The 20407-nt window shown below is 50.7% G+C and overlaps 1 protein-coding gene across 1 annotated transcript; it reads left to right on the forward strand.

Annotated features, from left to right (window-relative positions):
- The first annotated feature begins 1665 nt into the window (after positions 1 to 1665).
- On the forward strand, positions 1666 to 19541 carry LOC123070712 (subtilisin-like protease SBT5.6). The gene is made up of 10 exons (XM_044494005.1): positions 1666 to 1813; positions 2004 to 2098; positions 2271 to 2368; positions 2538 to 2699; positions 2802 to 2913; positions 16431 to 16995; positions 17094 to 17194; positions 17307 to 17664; positions 17792 to 18005; positions 18124 to 19541. The coding sequence occupies exons 1-10, from the start codon at positions 1712 to 1714 to the stop codon at positions 18654 to 18656; spliced, it is 2340 nt and encodes a 779-aa protein (XP_044349940.1). The 5' UTR covers positions 1666 to 1711; the 3' UTR covers positions 18657 to 19541.
- Positions 19542 to 20407: the final 866 nt, after the last annotated feature.

The following is a 20407-nucleotide window of genomic DNA, read 5'->3' on the forward strand; positions in this document are numbered from 1 at the left end:
TCGGCCGCGACCTGCGGCGACTCCCGCAGCGAAGGACGGCGGCGCCCGCGGCGGCGGTGCCGGCTGTCCCGCGGCGAAAGGCGCGACGGTGGGCGGCTCCCGCAGCGAAGGAGTGACGGGCGGCGGACGGTGCGGGGAGGAGCAAGAGGGGGCGAGAGGTCGTGCGGAGGGGGCGAGAGATCGTGCGTACAGTTGTTTCTCTCTTTTTTTCGAAGGGCGTGACTGGTTAGCGATCGATTAAGTGCGTGGTTACCGATCGATTAAGGGCGTGGTTGGTAGCGTCAAACACAGAATGATTAAGGGTCATTAGATCTTGATGATGGATGGGTGGGATTGTTTGGATCTGCCCCTCTCTTTCTTTTATAGTGGTAGTAGATTGATATATTGTTCTTTTGAGAGACATTCCAAAATGGAGTACAAAGAATCCTTCGGGAAAATATCAAACCATCTCCATAGGGAAAAGATCCTTAAGATTCGTATCCTTGAAAAATCGAATGAATTGAAGGAACCCTACCTAACTTTGTTTATCAGTTGTTCTTATAAGAGACATCATACATATGTAGGTCATTAGATTGTTTATTAGCACATTGCTAGAGAATCTTAAAATGGTGTCCTCATATTGTTAGATATGCTAAAGAAGTGAATAATTGTGTATCAGCACATTGCCAAAATCTTGATTCTTTTGCTTTTAGTTTTATGCACTCATGGTACGGGGAAGAACTAAATCAACCAATTTGCAGGGTCAATATTCATTGTTTCATGATTTTACATTCTACTAAGCGAAAATTCCCAAGATAATGACTTTTATTCTCATTCACGATGTTTGCCAGCTAAGGAAGCAATTTGCGGTGCACCATACTTAGCTTCATCGACAATGAAGTTGCACACAAAATTTCTGTTGTTGTACGAGAATTAATTACATGTATTAAGAAATAATGAGATATTTATGTTTTTTTGGCTTTGTGCATAGCTTGCCATGTTAAAGTGTTTTCTTAATTTTTAGTACTTCTTAATGCGATCAAAATACCTTTGTATGCATTGTTAATTCTGACATATCTTTGTAATATTAGTCGAGACGTGCATTTGCACGTACAAACTTACTAGTAATAACTAAAAAAAAAGCCACGCCCCGGGCCTGGGCCCGGGGGGCCTGGGGCCCAGATCCGCCCCTGCCTCCTTGTGTACATGGCCTCATGAGCGGTTGTAATCTCATGCTGTAACTCTTCGCCTATTAATGAAAAGATACGCAACATTGCCTATTCACGAAATAAATGCATTTTTCATGACATGAGGTGAAAGACACTATTCTTCTCTGAAAATAAAATACTGGTGGATGCGATATCAGCGCCAGACTAGCTATTTTTGTTGTTGGTGAAAATGCCAAGGGTGCAGAGTTTATGTATCCAATCCAGACCACAATATCCAAGTTAATTAACTCATCACAGCTTCAAACTGAAGCTAGACACTAGGACAAATACCGGAAAGATTCCTTCGCCAAAAGGGAAGAAAGAATACCGGGAAGAAAGCAGGAAATTACAAGCAATAAAATACAAGAAGCAAAAGATATTATCGTCTCAGAGGGGGGTAGAGACAGTCAAACTATTCCACCGTGTCCCTTTCGCCCTATCCATCGCCTCGCCACAGAATCTGTATAGTGTATATATAAACAGCCTCCAAGCCGTCGAGACACAGAGCGAGGTACCGCGTTCCGATGAAGACGACAGGAGGAGTTCCCATGTCCGGACTTCCCTTCTTCCTCTTCCTCTGTCTCTTCTCCTTCTTCACTGCCTCTGCCTCTACCAAGCAAGGCCAGGTCATCATCTCGATCGATCATTCTATTTTTCGATGTTAATCAACAGATTTCTCACGGGTCTAATATAGTTTGACTTTGATTAGTTCATGGCCGGCAGTGCTACCCTTCATGATGCTGCTGTTTGGTTTAGCTCCCTTGTTATGCTTAATTTTTCCATGAACTTCCATGTCGCCGTTGTGGATATATATAGGTCTATATAGTGTATCTGGGCGAGGACGCCGCAGCGAAGTCGAAGGGGGCGATCCTTGATGATCACCATGCCCTCCTCCTCTCCGTCAAGGGCAGGTACGTACACGTCCATTAATCCATATGCATATGGTACATGGCGCCGCCGTGCACTGCTCATACACCGATCGTCCTCTACATTCGCTGTGTGATGCTTGCTGATAGCGAGTCACTCTGGCTTCGTGTACAAGCCGCAGCTAATCATTCACACGCTCTCTCTGTGGTTCACCAGCGAGGAGGAGGCACGGGCGTCGCTGCTGTACAGCTACAAGCACAGCCTGAATGGCTTCGCGGCTCTTCTCTCCGATGATGAAGCCACGAAGCTTTCAGGTAGTGCCCTGTCTTGAGAGGATTGAGGCAGTGACTGTCTACGGCGACACCAGGGATTTTCTCAAAAATCCAAACACGATAAATGATAATGCTGTGATGATGATTAATCCAACCACTGCTGCATGTCTTTGTGCGTGCGTTTGGCTCATGCATGTGGCGTATTCTGCAGAGAGGACTGAGGTAGTGTCCACCTTTCGGAGCGACGGGAGGTGGTCCCCCCACACCACGAGGTCTTGGGAGTTTGTGGGCTTGGAGGAAGGGCTCAGCAAGGGCTGGCTGCCGTCCGGCGCTCACACCGGCGAGAATGTCATCGTAGGCATGCTGGACTCCGGTGAGAAGGCTCTGCTGAATACAGTACTACTGAACTGCTTTGGCAAAACAGGGGGAATGAAACTCAACTGCCATGACAAGAAGCGATTGTTTGACGCTGCAGGGATCTGGCCGGAGTCGAGGAGCTTCAGCGACGAGGGGCTAGGACCAGTGCCCCCGCGGTGGAAGGGGGCGTGTCAAGGAGGAGACTCCTTCAATTCCTCCTCCTGCAATAGGTAATTAAATCGGCTGCTTGTGGGTTTATTCGGGTATAATCAGCTCTTGGTAGTTAATACGAGATAATACGCATTCATATGTATACTTGTGCGCACCGCATCATGCATTCGTGGCCCTGCTTTTCCGTGAGATTCCATGGACGCCTTGCTGGAACATTGGTTAGTCGGTCTATTCAGGCTAGTGTTTTGGGTGTGTTGCTGCAGCTGAAAATAGGGGTCATATCCCGAGGCGTCTTGCCATCTTCCATCGTGTGACCATATCGATCGACCACTTCGTCAAACTAAAAATCATAACAATATCGAACTAAGACAACTTACAAAACAAAAGGCAGGCATCAACCTATGATTGAGATGACAAGACAGTGACGACTGACGACCAAAGGAGAACCACAACCACACACACGCACCTAGCCGGTCCACGATGTCGATGTACCCAAACTAGAATCTTACGGCGTGGGTGCCTGCACGCTTCAACCGGGACCAGACCGTGCACGTCCCAACAAAAACCCGAGATGGTGGGCCAGCTTGGGAGCAAGACTCCAGCTTGGCGCCTTCTCGACTCAGTGCAGTGCACAGCTTGTTTTGTAATCTCTACCTGCATGGCTTAGAGCATCTCCAGCCGTTTGGCGCCCGGAACTCAAATTGTGCTGCGTGAAGGCAATCCGGCGATTTATTTGTCGTGGGAACGCTTCGGATTTCCAACCACCGTCCCAAGTTGGTCCCAGGCACTGTTTTTGAAAGTCAAATTGGGTTCAAATATGAACAAAATAACTCGATTTGGACGAAATTTAGGCGTTTTCGTTCATATTTGTACAAATTTAAAGAAATACATAAAAACATAAAAAACGACGCCGACGCCGCCGACGCCGCCTCGAGCCTACTTCATGCCAAGAAGCTGGTAGAAGGCGGTGTAGTAGTCGTCGTCACCGTCGTCCCGCACGTTGTCGTCCTTGCTGCAGCCATGCCCCGAATTGCCGCTGCGGATGGGGAGGACGATGGTGCCGCCCTCGTCGCGGTTGCGGCGCCGCGTGGCGATCTCCTCCAGAGCGCCGCACTGGCGCTCCATCTCCTCCCACACGTAATCGTCCCGGGACCACTTCAGCCGGTGTCGAGGTCGGCGGCCATCTCGACGGGCTCCTGCTTGACGACCACGGGTGTCACCGGCTCCGTCTTCGGCCTGACCAGACGAAGATGGTTGCGGGGAGGATGTGAAGGTTGGCGGCGGCCCTCGTTTTATGACGAGGTTATCGCCGCAGCTGCGCCAGCGCTCCGGCGTCTCCAGGGGCTCGGGCTTGACGACGGCGAGCGACGTCGTGCTGGAGGAGCTGGAGCCGGAGAAAGAGGAGGATGCCCTGCCATGCGCCTCAGCAGCCACGAGATGCCGCTCAGGCGCGAGAACGAGGGCGCCGGGTACTCCAACGGCGGCTCGTTGCCGCCCTCAATGTGCTCGAGGACAGCGTGGAGCGTGCGCCCTGGGACACCCCACCACTGACGCCGGCTGTCGGAGTTGTGGCACCCCCTTGGCGCCGGAGCATCGTTGGTGGATGCGAGCTGGTCGGCGTGGCGGCGCTGGTAGTACGTTGTCCACAAAGTGTGGTTGTCGGAGTCGTACTTCGGCTGCTGTCGCGCTTCCTCCGGCAAGGACGCCTGGATCCTCGCGATCTCGCTGCGGCGTTCGGCGGCGGGGGCATGAGGATGCCACCGACGCTGAGCCTCTATGCGCCCGGCACGCGCATGTCGGGCAGCGCCGGGTAGTCCGCCTCGTGGAGGACGCGTGCCTCCCACTCGTGCAGCGACCGGCGGCCCAGCCGTTGGCCGCCAATCTGTCGTCGGGGAATCATTCTGCCATCTCGGGGAGGGGGGAGATGGGGAGGCTTCCAGCGATGGGGATTGAGGCCAGAGAGGGGGGTTCCGGCGATGCGACTGTGCGGCGAACGGTGGCAGAGGCACGACTTTTCTAGCCAGGGAAGGGCGGGAGCGGTGCTACCACACGATGGGAAAGGGCGGGATGCGCGGCGGCTCGCCATCACTGCGCCTCCAGACCTTGGAAATCGGCACGGGAGCCGAGGTGATGAGAACGATGAAGGTTCTCGGCGTCGCCCAGTCGCTGACTCGGCAGGTCCATGTGGGAGGAATTTGTTTTCGCGCCAAATTCCTCCCCCCCCCAGTGCGCTGTGTTCGATCTGGGTTCATCGGCACCAATTTCGGCCCTAACCGACAAAATTTGGGCTCTCTAGGGCACGACTGATCTATTTTTTCTACAACCGGCGATGAAAAAGGACATATGTCCTCTTGGGGCGGCTCGAGATGCTTTGTTAGAGCATCTCCAGCCGCGCCCCCAATGTTGGAAATATGCCCTAGAGGCAATAATAAAATATTATTATATTTCAATGTTCATGATAAATGTCTTTTATTCATGCTATAACTGTATTATCCGGAAATCGTAATACACGTGTGAATACTTAGACCACAATATGTCCCTGGTGAGCCTCTAGTTGACTAGCTCGTTGTGATCAACAGATAGTCATGGTTTCCTGACTATGGACATTGGATGTCGTTGATAACGGGATCACATCATTAGGAGAATGATGTGATGGACAAGACCCAATCCTAAGCATAGCATAAAAGATCGTGTAGTTCGTTTTGCTAGAGCTTTGCCAGTGTCAAGTATCTCTTCCTTCGACCATGAGATCGTGTAACTCCCGGATACCGTAAGAGTGCCTTGGGTGTATCAAACGTCACAACGTAACTGGGTGACTATAAAGGTGCATTACAGGTATCTCCGAAAGTATCTGTTGGGTTGACACGGATCGAGACTGGGATTTGTCACTCCGTATGATGGAGAGGTATCTCTGGGCCCACTCGGTAATGCATCATCATAATGAGCTCAATGTGACCAAGGTGTTGGACACGGGATCATGCATTACAGTACGAGTAAAGTGACTTGCCGGTAACGAGACTGAACAAGGTATTGGGATACCGACGATCGAGTCTCGGGCAAGTAACGTACCGATTGACAAAGGGAATTGCATACAGGGTTTGATCGAATCCTCGACATCATGGTTCATCCGATGACAACATCGAGGAGCATGTGGGAGCCATCATGGGTATCCAGATCCCGCTGTTGGTTATTGACTGAGAGCGTCTCGGTCATGTCTGCATGTCTCCCGAACCCGTAGGGTCTACACACTTAAGGTTCGGTGACGCTAGGGTTATTAGGAAGACTAGTATGTGACTACCGAATGTTGTTCGGAGTCCCGGATGGGATCCTGGACGTCACGAGGAGATCCGGAAGGGTCCGGAGGTAAAGATTTATATATGGGAAGTTGTCAAACGGACACCGGGAAGTTTCGGGGTCATACCGGTATTGTACCGGGGCCACCGGAAGGGTTCCGGGGGTCCACCGGGAGGGGCCACCCCTCCCGGGGGGCCACATGGGCTGCGTGGAGCAGAGAGCCAGCCCCTGGTGGGCTGGCCGCACCCCCCTCCCTTGGGCCCATGCGCCTAGGGTTGAGGGGGAACCCTAGAGGGGGCGGCCCCCTTGGCTTGGGGGGCAAGCCACCCTCTCCCCTCTCCCCTAGGCCGCCGCACCCCCCTAGATGGGTTCTAGGGGGCCGGCCCCCTTCTCCCTTCCCCCTATAAATAGAGGGGTGAGGGGAGGGCAGCCGCACCACCCTCCAAGGCGCAGCCCTCCCCTCCCCAACACCTCTCCTCCTCCGTCGTGTGCTTGGCGAAGCCCTGTCGGAGTACTGCCTCTCCACCATCACCACGCCGTCGTGCTGCCGGTGGAGCTGTCTTCCTCAACCTCTCCTTCCCCTTGCTGGATCAAGAAGGAGGAGACGTCTCCCGTCCCGTACGTGTGTTGAACGCGGAGGTGCTGTCCGTTCAGCACTTGGTCATCGGTGATTCGAATCACGTCGAGTACGACTACATCATCACCTTGCAAGCTTCCGCACGCGATCTACAAGTGGTATGTAGATGCAAACTCTCTCCCTTGACTCGTTGCTTAGATGAACTCATAGATGGATCTTGGTGAAACCGTAGGAAAAAATTTAATTTTCTGCAACGTTCCCCAACAGTGGCATCATGAGCTAGGTCTATGCGTAGTTCTCTTTGCACGAGTAGAACACAATTTTGTTGTGGGCGTGGATTTTGTCATCTTACTTGCCTCTACTAGTCTTTTCTTGCTCAACGGTATTGTGGGATGAAGCGGCCCGGACCAACCTTACACGTACGCTTACGTGAGACCGGTTCCACCGACTGACATGCATTAGTTGCATAAGGTGGCTGGCGGGTGTCTGTCTCTCCCACTTTAGTTGGAGCGGAATCGATGAACAGGGCCCTTATGAAGGGTAAATAGAAGTTGACAAAATCACGTTGTGGTGATTCGTAGGTAAAAAAACGTTCTTGCTAGAACCCAATTGCAGCCACGTAAAAGATGCAACAACAATTAGAGGACGTCTAACTTGTTTTTGCAGCGATTGATCATGTGATGTGATATGGCCAGAAGTTGTGATGAATGATGAATTGTGATGTATGAGATCATGTTCTTTGTAATAGGATTCACGACTTGCATGTCGATGAGTATGACAACCGGCAGGAGCCATAGGAGTTGTCTTTATTTTTTGTATGACCTGCGTGTCATTGAAGAACGCCATGTAACTCACTTTACTTTATTGCTAAACGCGTTAGCCATAGAAGTAGAAGTAGTCGTTGGCGTGACAACTTCATGAAGACACGATGATGGAGATCATGGTGTCAAGCCGGTGACAAGATGATCATGGAGCCCCGAAGATGAAGATCAATGGAGCTATATGATATTGGCCATATCATGTCACAACTATATAATTGCATGTGATGTTTATTATGTTTATGCATCTTGTTTACTTAGGACGACGGTAGTAAATAAGATGATCCCTTACAAAAATTTCAAGAAGTGTTCTTCCCTAACTGTGCACCGTTGCTACAGTTCGTCACTTCTAAGCACCACGTGATGATCGGGTGTGATGGATTCTTACGTTCACATACAACGGGTGTAAGACAGTTTTACACAGCGAAAACACTTAGGGTTAACTTGACGAGCCTAGCATGTGCAGACATGGCCTCGGAACACGGAGACCGAAAGGTCGAACACGAGTCGTATGGAAGATATGATCAACATGAGAATGTTCACCGACGATGACTAGTCCGTCTCACGTGATGATCGGACACGGGCTAGTCGACTCGGATCGTGTAACACTTAGATGACTAGAGGGATGTCTAATCTAAGTGGGAGTTCATAATTTGATTAGAACTTTATTATCATGAACTTAGTCTAAAACCTTTGCAAATATGTCTTGTAGATCAATGGCCAACGCTAATGTCAACATGAACTTCAACGCGTTCCTAGAGAAAACCAAGCTGAAAGATGACGGCAGCAACTATACGGACTGGGTCCGGAACCTGAGGATCATCCTCATAGCTGCCAGGAAACAATATGTCCTAGAAGGACCGCTAGGTGACGCTCCCGTCCCAGAGAACCAAGACATTATGAATGCTTGGCAAACTCGCGCTGATGATTACTCCCTCGTTCAGTGCGGCATGCTTTACAGCTTAGAACCGGGGCTCCAAAAGCGTTTTGAGCACCACGGAGCATATGAGATGTTCGAAGAGCTGAAACTAGTTTTTCAAGCTCATGCCCGGGTCGAGAGATATGATGTCTCCGACAAGTTCTACAGTTGTAAGATGGAGGAAAACAGTTCTGTCAGTGAGCACATCCTGAAGATGTCTGGGTTGCACAACCGTATGACCCAGCTGAAAATTAACCTCCCAGATGAGGCGGTCATTGACAGAATCCTCCAGTCGCTCCCACCAAGCTACAAGAGCTTTGTGATGAACTACAACATGCAGGGGATGGAAAAGACCATTCCTGAAGTGTTCTCGATGCTGAAGTCAGCAGAGGCTGAAATCAAGAAAGAACATCAAGTGTTGATGGTCAATAAGACCACTAAGTTCAAGAAGGGCAAGGGTAAGAAGAACTTTAAGAAGGACGGCAAAGATGTTGTCGCGCCTGGTAAGCCAGTTACCGGGAAGAAGTCAAAGAATGGACCCAAGCCTGAGACTGAGTGCTTTTATTGCAAGGGGAAGGGTCACTGGAAGCGGAACTGCCCCAAATACTTAGCGGATAAGAAGGCCGGCAAAACCAAAGGTATATTTGATATACATGTGATTGATGTGTACCTTACCAGTACTCGTAGTAACTCCTGGGTATTTGATACCGGTGCCGTTGCTCATATTTGTAACTCACAGCAGGAGCTACAGAATAAACGGAGACTGGCGAAGGACGAGGTGACGATGCGCGTCGGGAATGGTTCTAGAGTCGATGTGATCGCCGTCGGCACGCTGCCTCTACATTTACCTACGGGATTAGTTTTGAACCTTAATAATTGTTATTTAGTGCCAAGTTTGAGCATGAACATTGTATCTGGATCTCGTTTAATACGAGATGGCTACTCATTTAAGTCTGAGAATAATGGTTGTTCGATTTATATGAGAGATATGTTTTATGGTCATGCTCCGATGGTCAATGGTTTATTCTTAATGAATCTCAAGCGTAATATTACACATGTTCATAGTGTAGATGCCAAAAGATTTAAAGTTGATAACGATAGTCCCACATACTTGTGGCACTGCCGCCTTGGTCACATTGGTGTCAAGCGCATGAAGAAGCTCCATGCCGATGGACTTTTAGAGTCTCTTGATTATGAATCGTTTGACACATGCGAACCATGCCTTTTGGGCAAAATGACCAAGACTCCGTTCTCCGGAACAATGGAGCGAGCAACCAACTTGTTGGAAATCATACATACCGATGTGTGCGGTCCAATGAGCGTTGAGGCTCGCGGAGGATATCGTTATGTTCTCACTCTCACAGATGACTTGAGTAGATATGGGTATGTCTACTTGATGAAACACAAGTCTGAGACCTTTGAAAAGTTCAAGGAATTTCAGAATGAGGTAGAGAATCAACGTGACCGAAAGATAAAATTCTTACGATCAGATCGTGGAGGAGAATACTTAAGTCACGAATTTGGTACACACTTAAGGAAATGTGGAATCGTTTCACAGCTCACGCCGCCTGGAACACCTCAGCGAAACGGTGTGTCCGAACGTCGTAATCGCACCCTATTGGATATGGTGCGGTCTATGATGTCTCTTACCGATTTACCGCTATCATTTTGGGGATACGCTCTAGAGACAGCTACATTCACTTTAAATAGGGCACCGTCTAAATCCGTTGAGACGACACCGTATGAATTATGGTTTGGAAAGAAACCTAAGCTGTCGTTTCTAAAAGTTTGGGGATGTGATGCTTATGTCAAGAAACTTCAACCTGAAAAGCTCGAACCCAAGTCGGAAAAATGCGTATTCATAGGATACCCTAAGGAAACTGTCGGGTATACCTTCTACTTAAGATCCGAAGGCAAGATCTTTGTTGCCAAGAACGGATGCTTTCTAGAAAAAGAGTTTCTCTCGAAAGAAGTAAGTGGGAGGAAAGTAGAACTCGATGAAGTACTACCTCTTGAGCGGGAAAGTGGCGCAGTGCAGGAAACCGTTCCTGTGATGCCCACACCAACTGAAGAGGAAAACAATGATGATGATCAAGGTACTTCGGATCAAGTTACTGCTGAACTTCGTAGGTCCACAAGGACACGTTCCGCACCAGAGTGGTACGGCAACCCTGTCCTGGAAATCATGTTGTTAGACAACAATGAACCTTCGAACTATGAAGAAGCGATGGCGGGCCCGGATTCCAACAAATGGCTTGAAGCCATGAAATCCGAGATAGAATCCATGTATGAAAACAAAGTATGGACTTTGACAGACTTGCCCGATGATCGGCGAGCGATAGAAAACAAATGGATCTTTAAGAAGAAGACAGACGCGGATGGTAATGTCACCATCTATAAAGCTCGACTTGTTGCTAAGGGTTATCGACAGGTTCAAGGGATTGACTACGACGAGACATTCTCTCCCGTAGCGAAGCTAAAGTCCGTCCGAATCATGTTAGCAATTGCCGCATACTATGATTATGAGATATGGCAAATGGACGTCAAAACGGCATTCCTTAACGGACATCTTAAGGAAGAGCTGTATATGATGCAGCCGGAAGGTTTTGTCGATCCTCGGAACGCTAACAAAGTATGCAAGCTCCAGCGATCCATTTATGGACTGGTGCAAGCATCTCGGAGTTGGAACATTCGCTTTGATGAGATGATCAAAGCGTTTGGGTTTATGCAGACTTATGGAGAAGCCTGCGTTTACAAGAAAGTGAGTGGGAGCTCTGTAGCATTTCTCATATTATATGTAGATGACATACTCTTGATGGGAAATAATATAGAATTTCTGGACAGCATTAAGGCCTACTTGAATAAGTGTTTTTCAATGAAGGACCTTGGAGAAGCTGCTTATATATTAGGCATCAAGATCTATAGAGATAGATCGAGACGCCTCATAGGTCTTTCACAAAGCACATACCTTGATAAGATTTTGAAGAGGTTCAAAATGGATCAGTCCAAGAAGGGGTTCTTGCCTGTGTTACAAGGTGTGAGATTGAGCTCGGCTCAGTCACCGACCACGGCAAAAGATAAAGAAGAGATGAGTGTCATCCCCTATGCTTCAGCCATAGGATCTATTATGTATGCCATGCTGTGTACCAGACCCGATGTAAACCTTGCCGTAAGTTTGGTAGCAAGATACCAAAGTAATCCCGGCAAGGAACACTGGACAGCGGTCAAGAATATCCTGAAGTACCTGAAAAGGACGAAGGACATGTTTCTCGTTTATGGAGGAGACAAAGAGCTCGTCGTAAAGGGTTACATCGACGCTAGCTTCGACTCAGATCTGGATGACTCTAAGTCACAAACCGGATACGTGTATATGTTGAATGGTGGAGCAGTAAGCTGGTGCAGCTGCAAGCAGAGCGTCGTGGCGGGATCTACGTGTGAAGCGGAGTACATGGCAGCCTCGGAGGCAGCGCATGAAGCGATTTGGGTGAAGGAGTTCATCACCGACCTAGGAGTCATACCCAATGCGTCGGGGCCGATCAAACTCTTCTGTGACAACACTGGAGCTATTGCCCTCGCCAAGGAGCCCAGGTTTCACAAGAAGACCAGGCACATCAAGCATCGTTTCAACTCCATCCGTGAAAATGTTCAAGATGGAGACATAGAGATTTGCAAAGTGCACACGGATCTGAATGTCGCAGATCCGCTGACTAAACCTCTCTCGCGTGCAAAACATGATCAACACCAGAATTCTATGGGTGTTTGATTCATCACAATGTAACTAGATTGGTGACTCTAGTGCAAGTGGGAGACTGTTGGAAATATGCCCTAGAGGCAATAATAAAAGTATTATTATATTTCAATGTTCATGATAAATGTCTTTTATTCATGCTATAACTGTATTATCCGGAAATCGTAATACACGTGTGAATACTTAGACCACAATATGTCCCTGGTGAGCCTCTAGTTGACTAGCTCGTTGTGATCAACAGATAGTCATGGTTTCCTGACTATGGACATTGGATGTCGTTGATAACGGGATCACATCATTAGGAGAATGATGTGATGGACAAGACCCAATCCTAAGCATAGCATAAAAGATCGTGTAGTTCGTTTTGCTAGAGCTTTGCCAGTGTCAAGTATCTCTTCCTTCGACCATGAGATCGTGTAACTCCCGGATACCGTAAGAGTGCCTTGGGTGTATCAAACGTCACAACATAACTGGGTGACTATAAAGGTGCATTACAGGTATCTCCGAAAGTATCTGTTGGGTTGACACGGATCGAGACTGGGATTTGTCACTCCGTATGACGGAGAGGTATCTCTGGGCCCACTCGGTAATGCATCATCATAATGAGCTCAATGTGACCAAGGTGTTGGACACGGGATCATGCATTACGGTACGAGTAAAGTGACTTGCCGGTAACGAGACTGAACAAGGTATTGGGATACCGACGATCGAGTCTCGGGCAAGTAACGTACCGATTGACAAAGGGAATTGCATACAGGGTTTGATCGAATCCTCGACATCGTGGTTCATCCGATGACAACATCGAGGAGCATGTGGGAGCCATCATGGGTATCCAAATCCCGCTGTTGGTTATTGACTGAGAGCATCTCGGTCATGTCTGCATGTCTCCCGAACCCGTAGGGTCTACACACTTAAGGTTCGGTGACGCTAGGGTTATTAGGAAGACTAGTATGTGACTACCGAATGTTGTTCGGAGTCCCGGATGGGATCCTGGACGTCACGAGGAGATCCGGAAGGGTCCGGAGGTAAAGATTTATATATGGGAAGTTGTCAAACGGACACCGGGAAGTTTCGGGGTCATACCGGTATTGTACCGGGGCCACCGGAAGGGTTCCGGGGGTCCACCGGGAGGGGCCACCCCTCCCGGGGGGCCACATGGGCTGCGTGGAGCAGGGAGCCAGCCCCTGGTGGGCTGGCCGCACCCCCCTCCCTTGGGCCCATGCGCCTAGGGTTGAGGGGGAACCCTAGAGGGGGCGGCCCCCTTGGCTTGGGGGGCAAGCCACCCTCTCCCCTCTCCCCTAGGCCGCCGCACCCCCCATAGATGGGTTCTAGGGGGCCGGCCCCCTTCTCCCTTCCCCCTATAAATAGAGGGGTGAGGGGAGGGCAGCCGCACCACCCTCCAAGGCGCAGCCCTCCCCTCCCAACACCTCTCCTCCTCCGTCGTGTGCTTGGCGAAGCCCTGTCGGAGTACTGCCTCTCCACCATCACCACGCCGTCGTGCTGCCGGTGGAGCTGTCTTCCTTAACCTCTCCTTCCCCTTGCTGGATCAAGAAGGAGGAGACGTCTCCCGTCCCGTACGTGTGTTGAACGCGGAGGTGCTGTCCGTTCAGCACTTGGTCATCGGTGATTCGAATCACGTCGAGTACGACTACATCATCACCTTGCAAGCTTCCGCACACGATCTACAAGTGGTATGTAGATGCAAACTCTCTCCCTTGACTCGTTGCTTAGATGAACTCATAGATGGATCTTGGTGAAACCGTAGGAAAAATTTTAATTTTCTGCAACGTTCCCCATCACCCAACAGGCCTCCCCAGGTGTTTTTTCCGCGTCGGTGCCGAAAAAATGCCCCAGTCGCGCCCCCAGGATGCCGAATTCCGCCGACTCGGCCTGTTTTTGCGCCCGGCGATCGCAGGCCGAACTCGGTGCACTGGGGGCGCTCGGGGGCTCCGGCGCAAGGGGAAAGCGCTCTTGGGGCCACATTGTCAGGCGAAAAGTCAAGCCACCCGTCCAGATTCGCCTCCGACCCCCCTCCCCCCTGCGCTTGGCCGCCACCCTGCCGATTCCGGCGCCGTCCACCACCCACCGCAGCTAGATAGATCAATCCCCGCAGGAAAAAAGAAGAGGTTTCGCCGAGGCAGCCTCCGCCGCCGTCCGGGCAACTTTTCCGGCGTTTCGGCTGCGCAGGGCCTGTACACCGGCGGGTTTGCGCCCACCTCGCCCGCAAGGTGTTCAGTTATTTGCCCGGCCCGGTGTTGGACTCCGAAGACGAGGAGGCGCTCGCGGCATTGCTGGAGGAGGAAGCTGAAGCCGACGTCCAGGAGCAGGAGCATCTCATGGTGCTCGCCGCCCTCGTCGGCCTGCTCGCGAGCAGTGAAAAGCCGCAGCGAGGTGGCTCGGCGCCTGGGCGGGTGATAGCAAAGAACCAGCATTGTCTGGAAGGCTACTGCATGCTCTACTCGGACGACTTCATCGACGCTCCATTGCACGGTGAGAAAACATTTCGGCGCCATTATCGGATGAGCCGAAAGGTTTTCCTCGGGATTGTGAATTCCATCCGAGAGTTCGAAAGCTACTTCAAGTGCAAGATGGATTGCACCGGCACACTTGGATTCACCTCAATCCAGAAGTGCACGATAGCTGTGGGGATGCTTGCATACGGAGCTCCCAGTGATGCACTCGACGACTATGGGCGCATGGCCGAGTCCACCACCATTGAGTGTTTCTACAAGTTCTGCAGGGCAGTGGTGGCAGTGTTTGGACCGCAATACTTGCGAACACCCAATGCAGAAGACACTGCTCAGATCCTAGCACAGAATGCAGCAAGAGGATTTCCTGGGATGCTTGGAAGCATCGACTGCATGCATTGGAAATGTAAGAACTGTCCATTTGCTTGGCAGGGATTGTACAAAGGCGCCAAAGGCGGTTGCAGTGTGGTACTTGAGGCAGTGGCCATACAGGACCTCTGGATTTGGCACTCTTTCTTTGGGATGCCAGGAACTCACAATGACTTCAACGTCCTGCAGTGCTCCCCTGTCTTTGCCAAGCTTGTTGAAGGTCATTCTCCTCCGGTGAACTTTGAGGTCAATGGGTGGCACTACAACAAGGGGTACTATCTAGCTGATGGCATCTATCCGAGATGGTCGACATTTGTGAAGACCATCTCAAACCCTGTGCCGGGAGGCAAGAACGCCTTCTTTGCGAAGGTTTAGGAGGCTTGCAGGAAGGATGTCGAGCGGGCATTTGGTGTGCTCCAATCTCGATTTGCCGTTGTCCGGTTCCCTGCTCAGACCTGGTCGAAAGATCAAATGTGGGAGATCATGACTTAGTGTGTCATCTTGCACAACATGATCATTGAGAGCGAGCAGGAAGAGCCAGTGTTTGACACTGAACCATATTACAGGCAGGGTCCTTTTGCCCAAGTTGATCACCAGCTACCGGCAACCTGGACTGACTAACTCAATATGCGTCAGGAGATTCGAGACCCACAGGTGCATCAAGAATTGCAACACGATCTGGTGGAGAACCTATAGAGGCTCAAGGGCGAGGCCGGGGCGACGCGGGAATGACGTGTGATGAAACTTGAGTTTTTATTTGTTAAACTATATAATTTGTATTGAACTATTTGTTGAACTATTTGCTTTATGTGATGAAACACGCCGAACCATGCCGAACTATGTGTATTTGTATATGAAAAATCACGCCGAACCGCGCCGAATATGGGCCGATTCACGCAGATTACCGTTTTTGGACACAATTAAACCGAATACTGGGCCGATATCGGCGCCTGGGGGCGACGGCTGGGTGCCCAACCGCCCGGCGTCGAGTATACCGCCGGCTCACCAACAGGCCGCTCTTTTTCGACGCCGTGTGGGCCGAACGGCTGGAGATGCTCTTAGCACTAGCAAACGTACAAACTGCGGTAGAGTAGTTTTCTCTCTGATGCAGCTGCGGCGGCAGATTAGGTAGAACCCCGTGACGCCTTCCTCGCAGTCCGTGTAAAACGAGATCCCTGTCAGTCTGACAGTGTCAGATGTTACTCCCTCGAGAGTTGCAGAAAAACCGTCGTGATATCATGCAAACTTGTTTAATCACATGCTGTAAGCATAGGCCAAATCCGATAATTGTTAACCTCGATTTGCGTCACTGACACTGTGCTTGTCCATACGTACGTGCACCTTTTTTTTGAGATACAGTTATAATCATACGTACGTACACAGGAAGGTCATCGGCGCGCGGTACTACCTCAAGGCGTACGAGGCCCACCACGGCAGGCTGAACGCCACCAACGCGTACCGCTCGCCGCGCGACCACGACGGCCACGGCACCCACACCGCGTCCACCGTCGCGGGCCGCACTGTGCCGGGCGTGGCGGCGCTCGGCGGGTTCGCGGCCGGCACGGCCTCGGGCGGCGCGCCGCTCGCCCGCCTCGCCATCTACAAGGTGTGCTGGCCCATCCCGGGGCCCAACCCCAACATCGAGAACACATGCTTCGACGCCGACATGCTCGCGGCCATGGACGACGCGGTCGGCGACGGCGTCGACGTGATGAGCGTCTCCATCGGGTCCTCCGGGAAGCCGCCCCGGCTACCGGACGACGGCATCGCCGTCGGCGCGCTGCACGCCGCCAGGCGCGGCGTGGTCGTCGTGTGCAGCGGTGGGAACTCTGGCCCCGCGCCGGCCACCGTGTCGAACCTTGCACCGTGGATACTCACGGTCGGCGCCAGCAGCATCGACCGCTCTTTCAACTCCCCGATCACGCTTGGCAATGGCATGGTGATCATGGTAAGCGCCTAAGGAATTTGCATGTCACGTAACGTAGTACACTATCTTGTTCTCTTGTAAGCTGGACTGACGCGTGATTTACCGTACTTTATTACCAGGGACAAACGGTAACACCATATCAACTGCCGCCGAACAGGACGTATCCAATGGTTTATGCAGCACAGGCCGTGGTTCCTGGCACTCCCGCCAACGTTACCAAGTAATTAACAATCCAACTGTACTGAATGAAATCTCTTTAAAAATATACAGCATTAGTGCTAACAATCACACAAACTAATTGAACAAGGTTCAAATTTGGTATTTGGACGCAGCCAATGCCTGCCGAATTCGCTCTCGCCGCAGAAGGTGCGAGGCAAAATCGTGGTGTGCTTGAGGGGGAGCGGCCTGAGGGTGGGCAAAGGCCTGGAGGTGAAGCGGGCGGGCGGCGCGGCGATTGTGCTCGGCAACCCGCCATTGTACGGCAGCGAGGTCCCCGTCGACGCGCACGTGCTCCCCGGAACGGCAGTGTCCATGGCCGACGTGAACACCATCCTCAAGTACATTAACTCCAGCGCGAACCCAACCGCTTACCTGGAGCGCTCGAGGACAGTCGTGGACGTGAAGCCGTCGCCGGTGATGGCGCAGTTCTCGTCGCGTGGCCCCAACGTCCTCGAGCCCAGCATTCTCAAGGTACGTACTCCCGTGCGCAAACGGCATGCATTTGTATTTGCATCTTCTCCAGACGGATATGTTATTGGTTACTAGCATGGTGTTATCTATCTGTGCTGTGCTAACTGCATGCGATGTGTGCGTGCAGCCTGACGTTACGGCGCCGGGCCTGAACATCCTGGCGGCGTGGAGCGAGGCGTCGTCGCCCACAAAGCTCGACGGCGACAATCGCGTGGTGAAGTACAACATCATCTCGGGGACATCAATGTCGTGCCCGCATGTCTCCGCCACCGCCGTCCTCCTCAAGTCTGCCCACCCCGACTGGAGCGCCGCCGCAATCCGATCAGCCATCATGACCACCGGTAATGTCTGATTTTTTTTTCACGAATACGCAACGCCATTTGTATTGGGCCGGGTTCTGCTTTTCTTTTCTTTGATTGAGAATGCAACTTGGGAGCTGTGTGTGTGTCGTTCTTACAGCAACAGCTAACAACGCGGAAAGCGGCCCAATAATGAACGCGGACGGAACGGTGGCGGGGCCCATGGACTATGGCTCGGGCCACATCAGGCCCAGGCACGCGCTGGACCCGGGCCTCGTGTACGACGCGTCCTTCCAGGACTACCTCCTCTACGCCTGCGCCAGCGGCGGCGCGCAGCTCGACCGCTCGTTCCCGTGCCCGGCGACCCCGCCGCGTCCGCACGAGCTCAACTACCCTTCCGTCGCCATCCACGGCCTCAACGGGTCCGCCACCGTGCGCCGGACGGTGACCAACGTCGGCGAGCACGGGGCGCATTACAGCGTCGCCGTGGTCGAGCCCATGGGCTTCTCCGTGAAGGTCTCGCCGACGAGCCTCGCCTTCGCACGCGCCGGGGAGAAGAAGACCTTCACGATAAAGATCGCAGCGACGGAGAAGAGAAGTCGGCGTCCGAAGAGGAAATATCTGGCAGGCTCGTACACGTGGAGCGACGGAGTCCATGCTGTGAGGAGCCCCGTCGTGGTTCTCGTCGCGTGATCGTTCGCTCTTGCCATTACTGGTACTGGCCAGATTGAAGAATAGATGATGAACACGTACAAAACTATTGTGAAATCTATGCGGGTCACGAGCCAAAACTACTGCCTCGTTGTGCATGTGCTGTACGCCAAAAGGATGGCGGGTTCGTGTCCCGTTCTGGAGTCTCGGGATGCCAATGGCTGCGCGCATCCGCATCCTTATCCACGGACCACACCGTGCGTGCGCCACCGTCAGTCTTCACCGGCGCCCGTGGCCTGCAGGCCAACCACACCCATTGTCCAAACCCCGCAACGTTACAGGTGTATGACCAGCAGCGGTAGTTCACGCCAACACGACACAGTCCGCGTGCTTTCGTGCATGATGCCACAGTAGAAAGCCGTCGACGCGGGAGTCCTCGCTAGAGTCCAGGATCGCAGGATATACCACGAGCCCACGCATGTACGGACCGCTGGTAGCTTGTCTTTTTTCCGTTCCAGCGCGCGCTGAAAATTCTGGGGCTGCTTGGATATTCTCTATCGACATAAAGTTCGCGAAAACGATGGCAAGAGTGACGCTCCACTTCGTATTCACTTGCACAAAGATTTTTACCAAGTTTATATACCTTAGTACTGCAGTAACATGCATGGTCCTTAAGTGTAATTTCTGGAAGAAAAAGAGAGCTGCCAGAAACTTTCGGCGCGATGATTTGGTGTGGGGATTTCTCACTTCTGAGAGTGTCTGAACCCATCAACAAGCTTACACAGGCTTGCCAGCACCTGGAACTTTTGTTGAACTAGATGACCCGGTTGCGCCAATGGCGCAAGAACCCAGTTAGAAACGATGTTAGTAGGGAGTAAGTAGATGTAGATGGCTCAAGAACCCAATTAGAAACGATGTTAGTAGGGAGTAAGTAGATTAGATGACAATGTAATATGAATTGTATTAATTTAGATCAACTTTCAGATGGAAACAATATATTGTTCGGAAGGGGGAGTACTGTTACGTGTATACAATGTCAGATACAATAATAGTGTTCTAAGCATGCAGTTTAGTATCAATAGTATCTGCGTTCATAGTGCGAAACTATACATAGGTAACCGGACAGCTCGATCGGTTTCCTTATTGAATGTATAGTTACGTGATTGATTTTGCTTATTCTAGGATGAGAATCGTTTCCAACTTTTATTAGAGAAAAAGATGAGAATCGTTCATACATGTCATGTTATTTTTTATGTACGTGCTTACTGTTGCGTGTAATGTTTTCATCTTTTAATCTGAGTCATTTTGATCAAAATCAACAGAATATATATTGTTAGCATATGTGGACGAACGTCATCCCTTGTTTGTCTTCTGAAGAAATACCTCATGTCAACGATTGAAAGATCTAGCTTGCCACGTCATTATAATTCGTCATTGACCTATTATATATTGAAATTCATTGTTAGTTAGAAAGAGGAAAATTCGCTATAACATCTTGCAAAAATAGGTAAAATATTTGGTGGACCACATATAAAAATTTACAGTTTGGACAGTCCAGAGAAGACAAAATATGCTAGAAAATATCATATAAATATAAAAGCAAAACATGAATAATTCGTACACTGACCTATTATATATTAAAATTCATTGTTAGTTAGAAAGAGGAAAATTCGCTAGAACATCTTGCAGAAAGTAGGCAAAATATTTGGTGGACCACATATAAAAATTTACAGTTTGGACAGTCCAGAGAAAACAAAATATGCTAGAAAATATCATATAAATATAAAAGACAA

Source organism: Triticum aestivum, chromosome 3B (genome assembly GCF_018294505.1).
Source record: "Triticum aestivum cultivar Chinese Spring chromosome 3B, IWGSC CS RefSeq v2.1, whole genome shotgun sequence".
Classification (NCBI taxonomy): Eukaryota; Viridiplantae; Streptophyta; class Magnoliopsida; order Poales; family Poaceae; genus Triticum; species Triticum aestivum.

What these genes read in the sequence shown, in the direction of transcription:
- LOC123070712 (XM_044494005.1), top strand. Translation starts at nt 1,712, where the DNA reads ATGAAGACGACAGGAGGAGTTCCCATGTCCGGACTTCCCTTCTTCCTC. An exon ending in CTCCTCTCCGTCAAGGGCAG is followed by an intron (nt 2,099 to 2,270) that starts GTACGTACACGT and finishes GTGGTTCACCAG; the next exon opens with CGAGGAGGAGGCACGGGCGT. An exon ending in AATTCCTCCTCCTGCAATAG is followed by an intron (nt 2,914 to 16,430) that starts GTAATTAAATCG and finishes GTACGTACACAG; the next exon opens with GAAGGTCATCGGCGCGCGGT.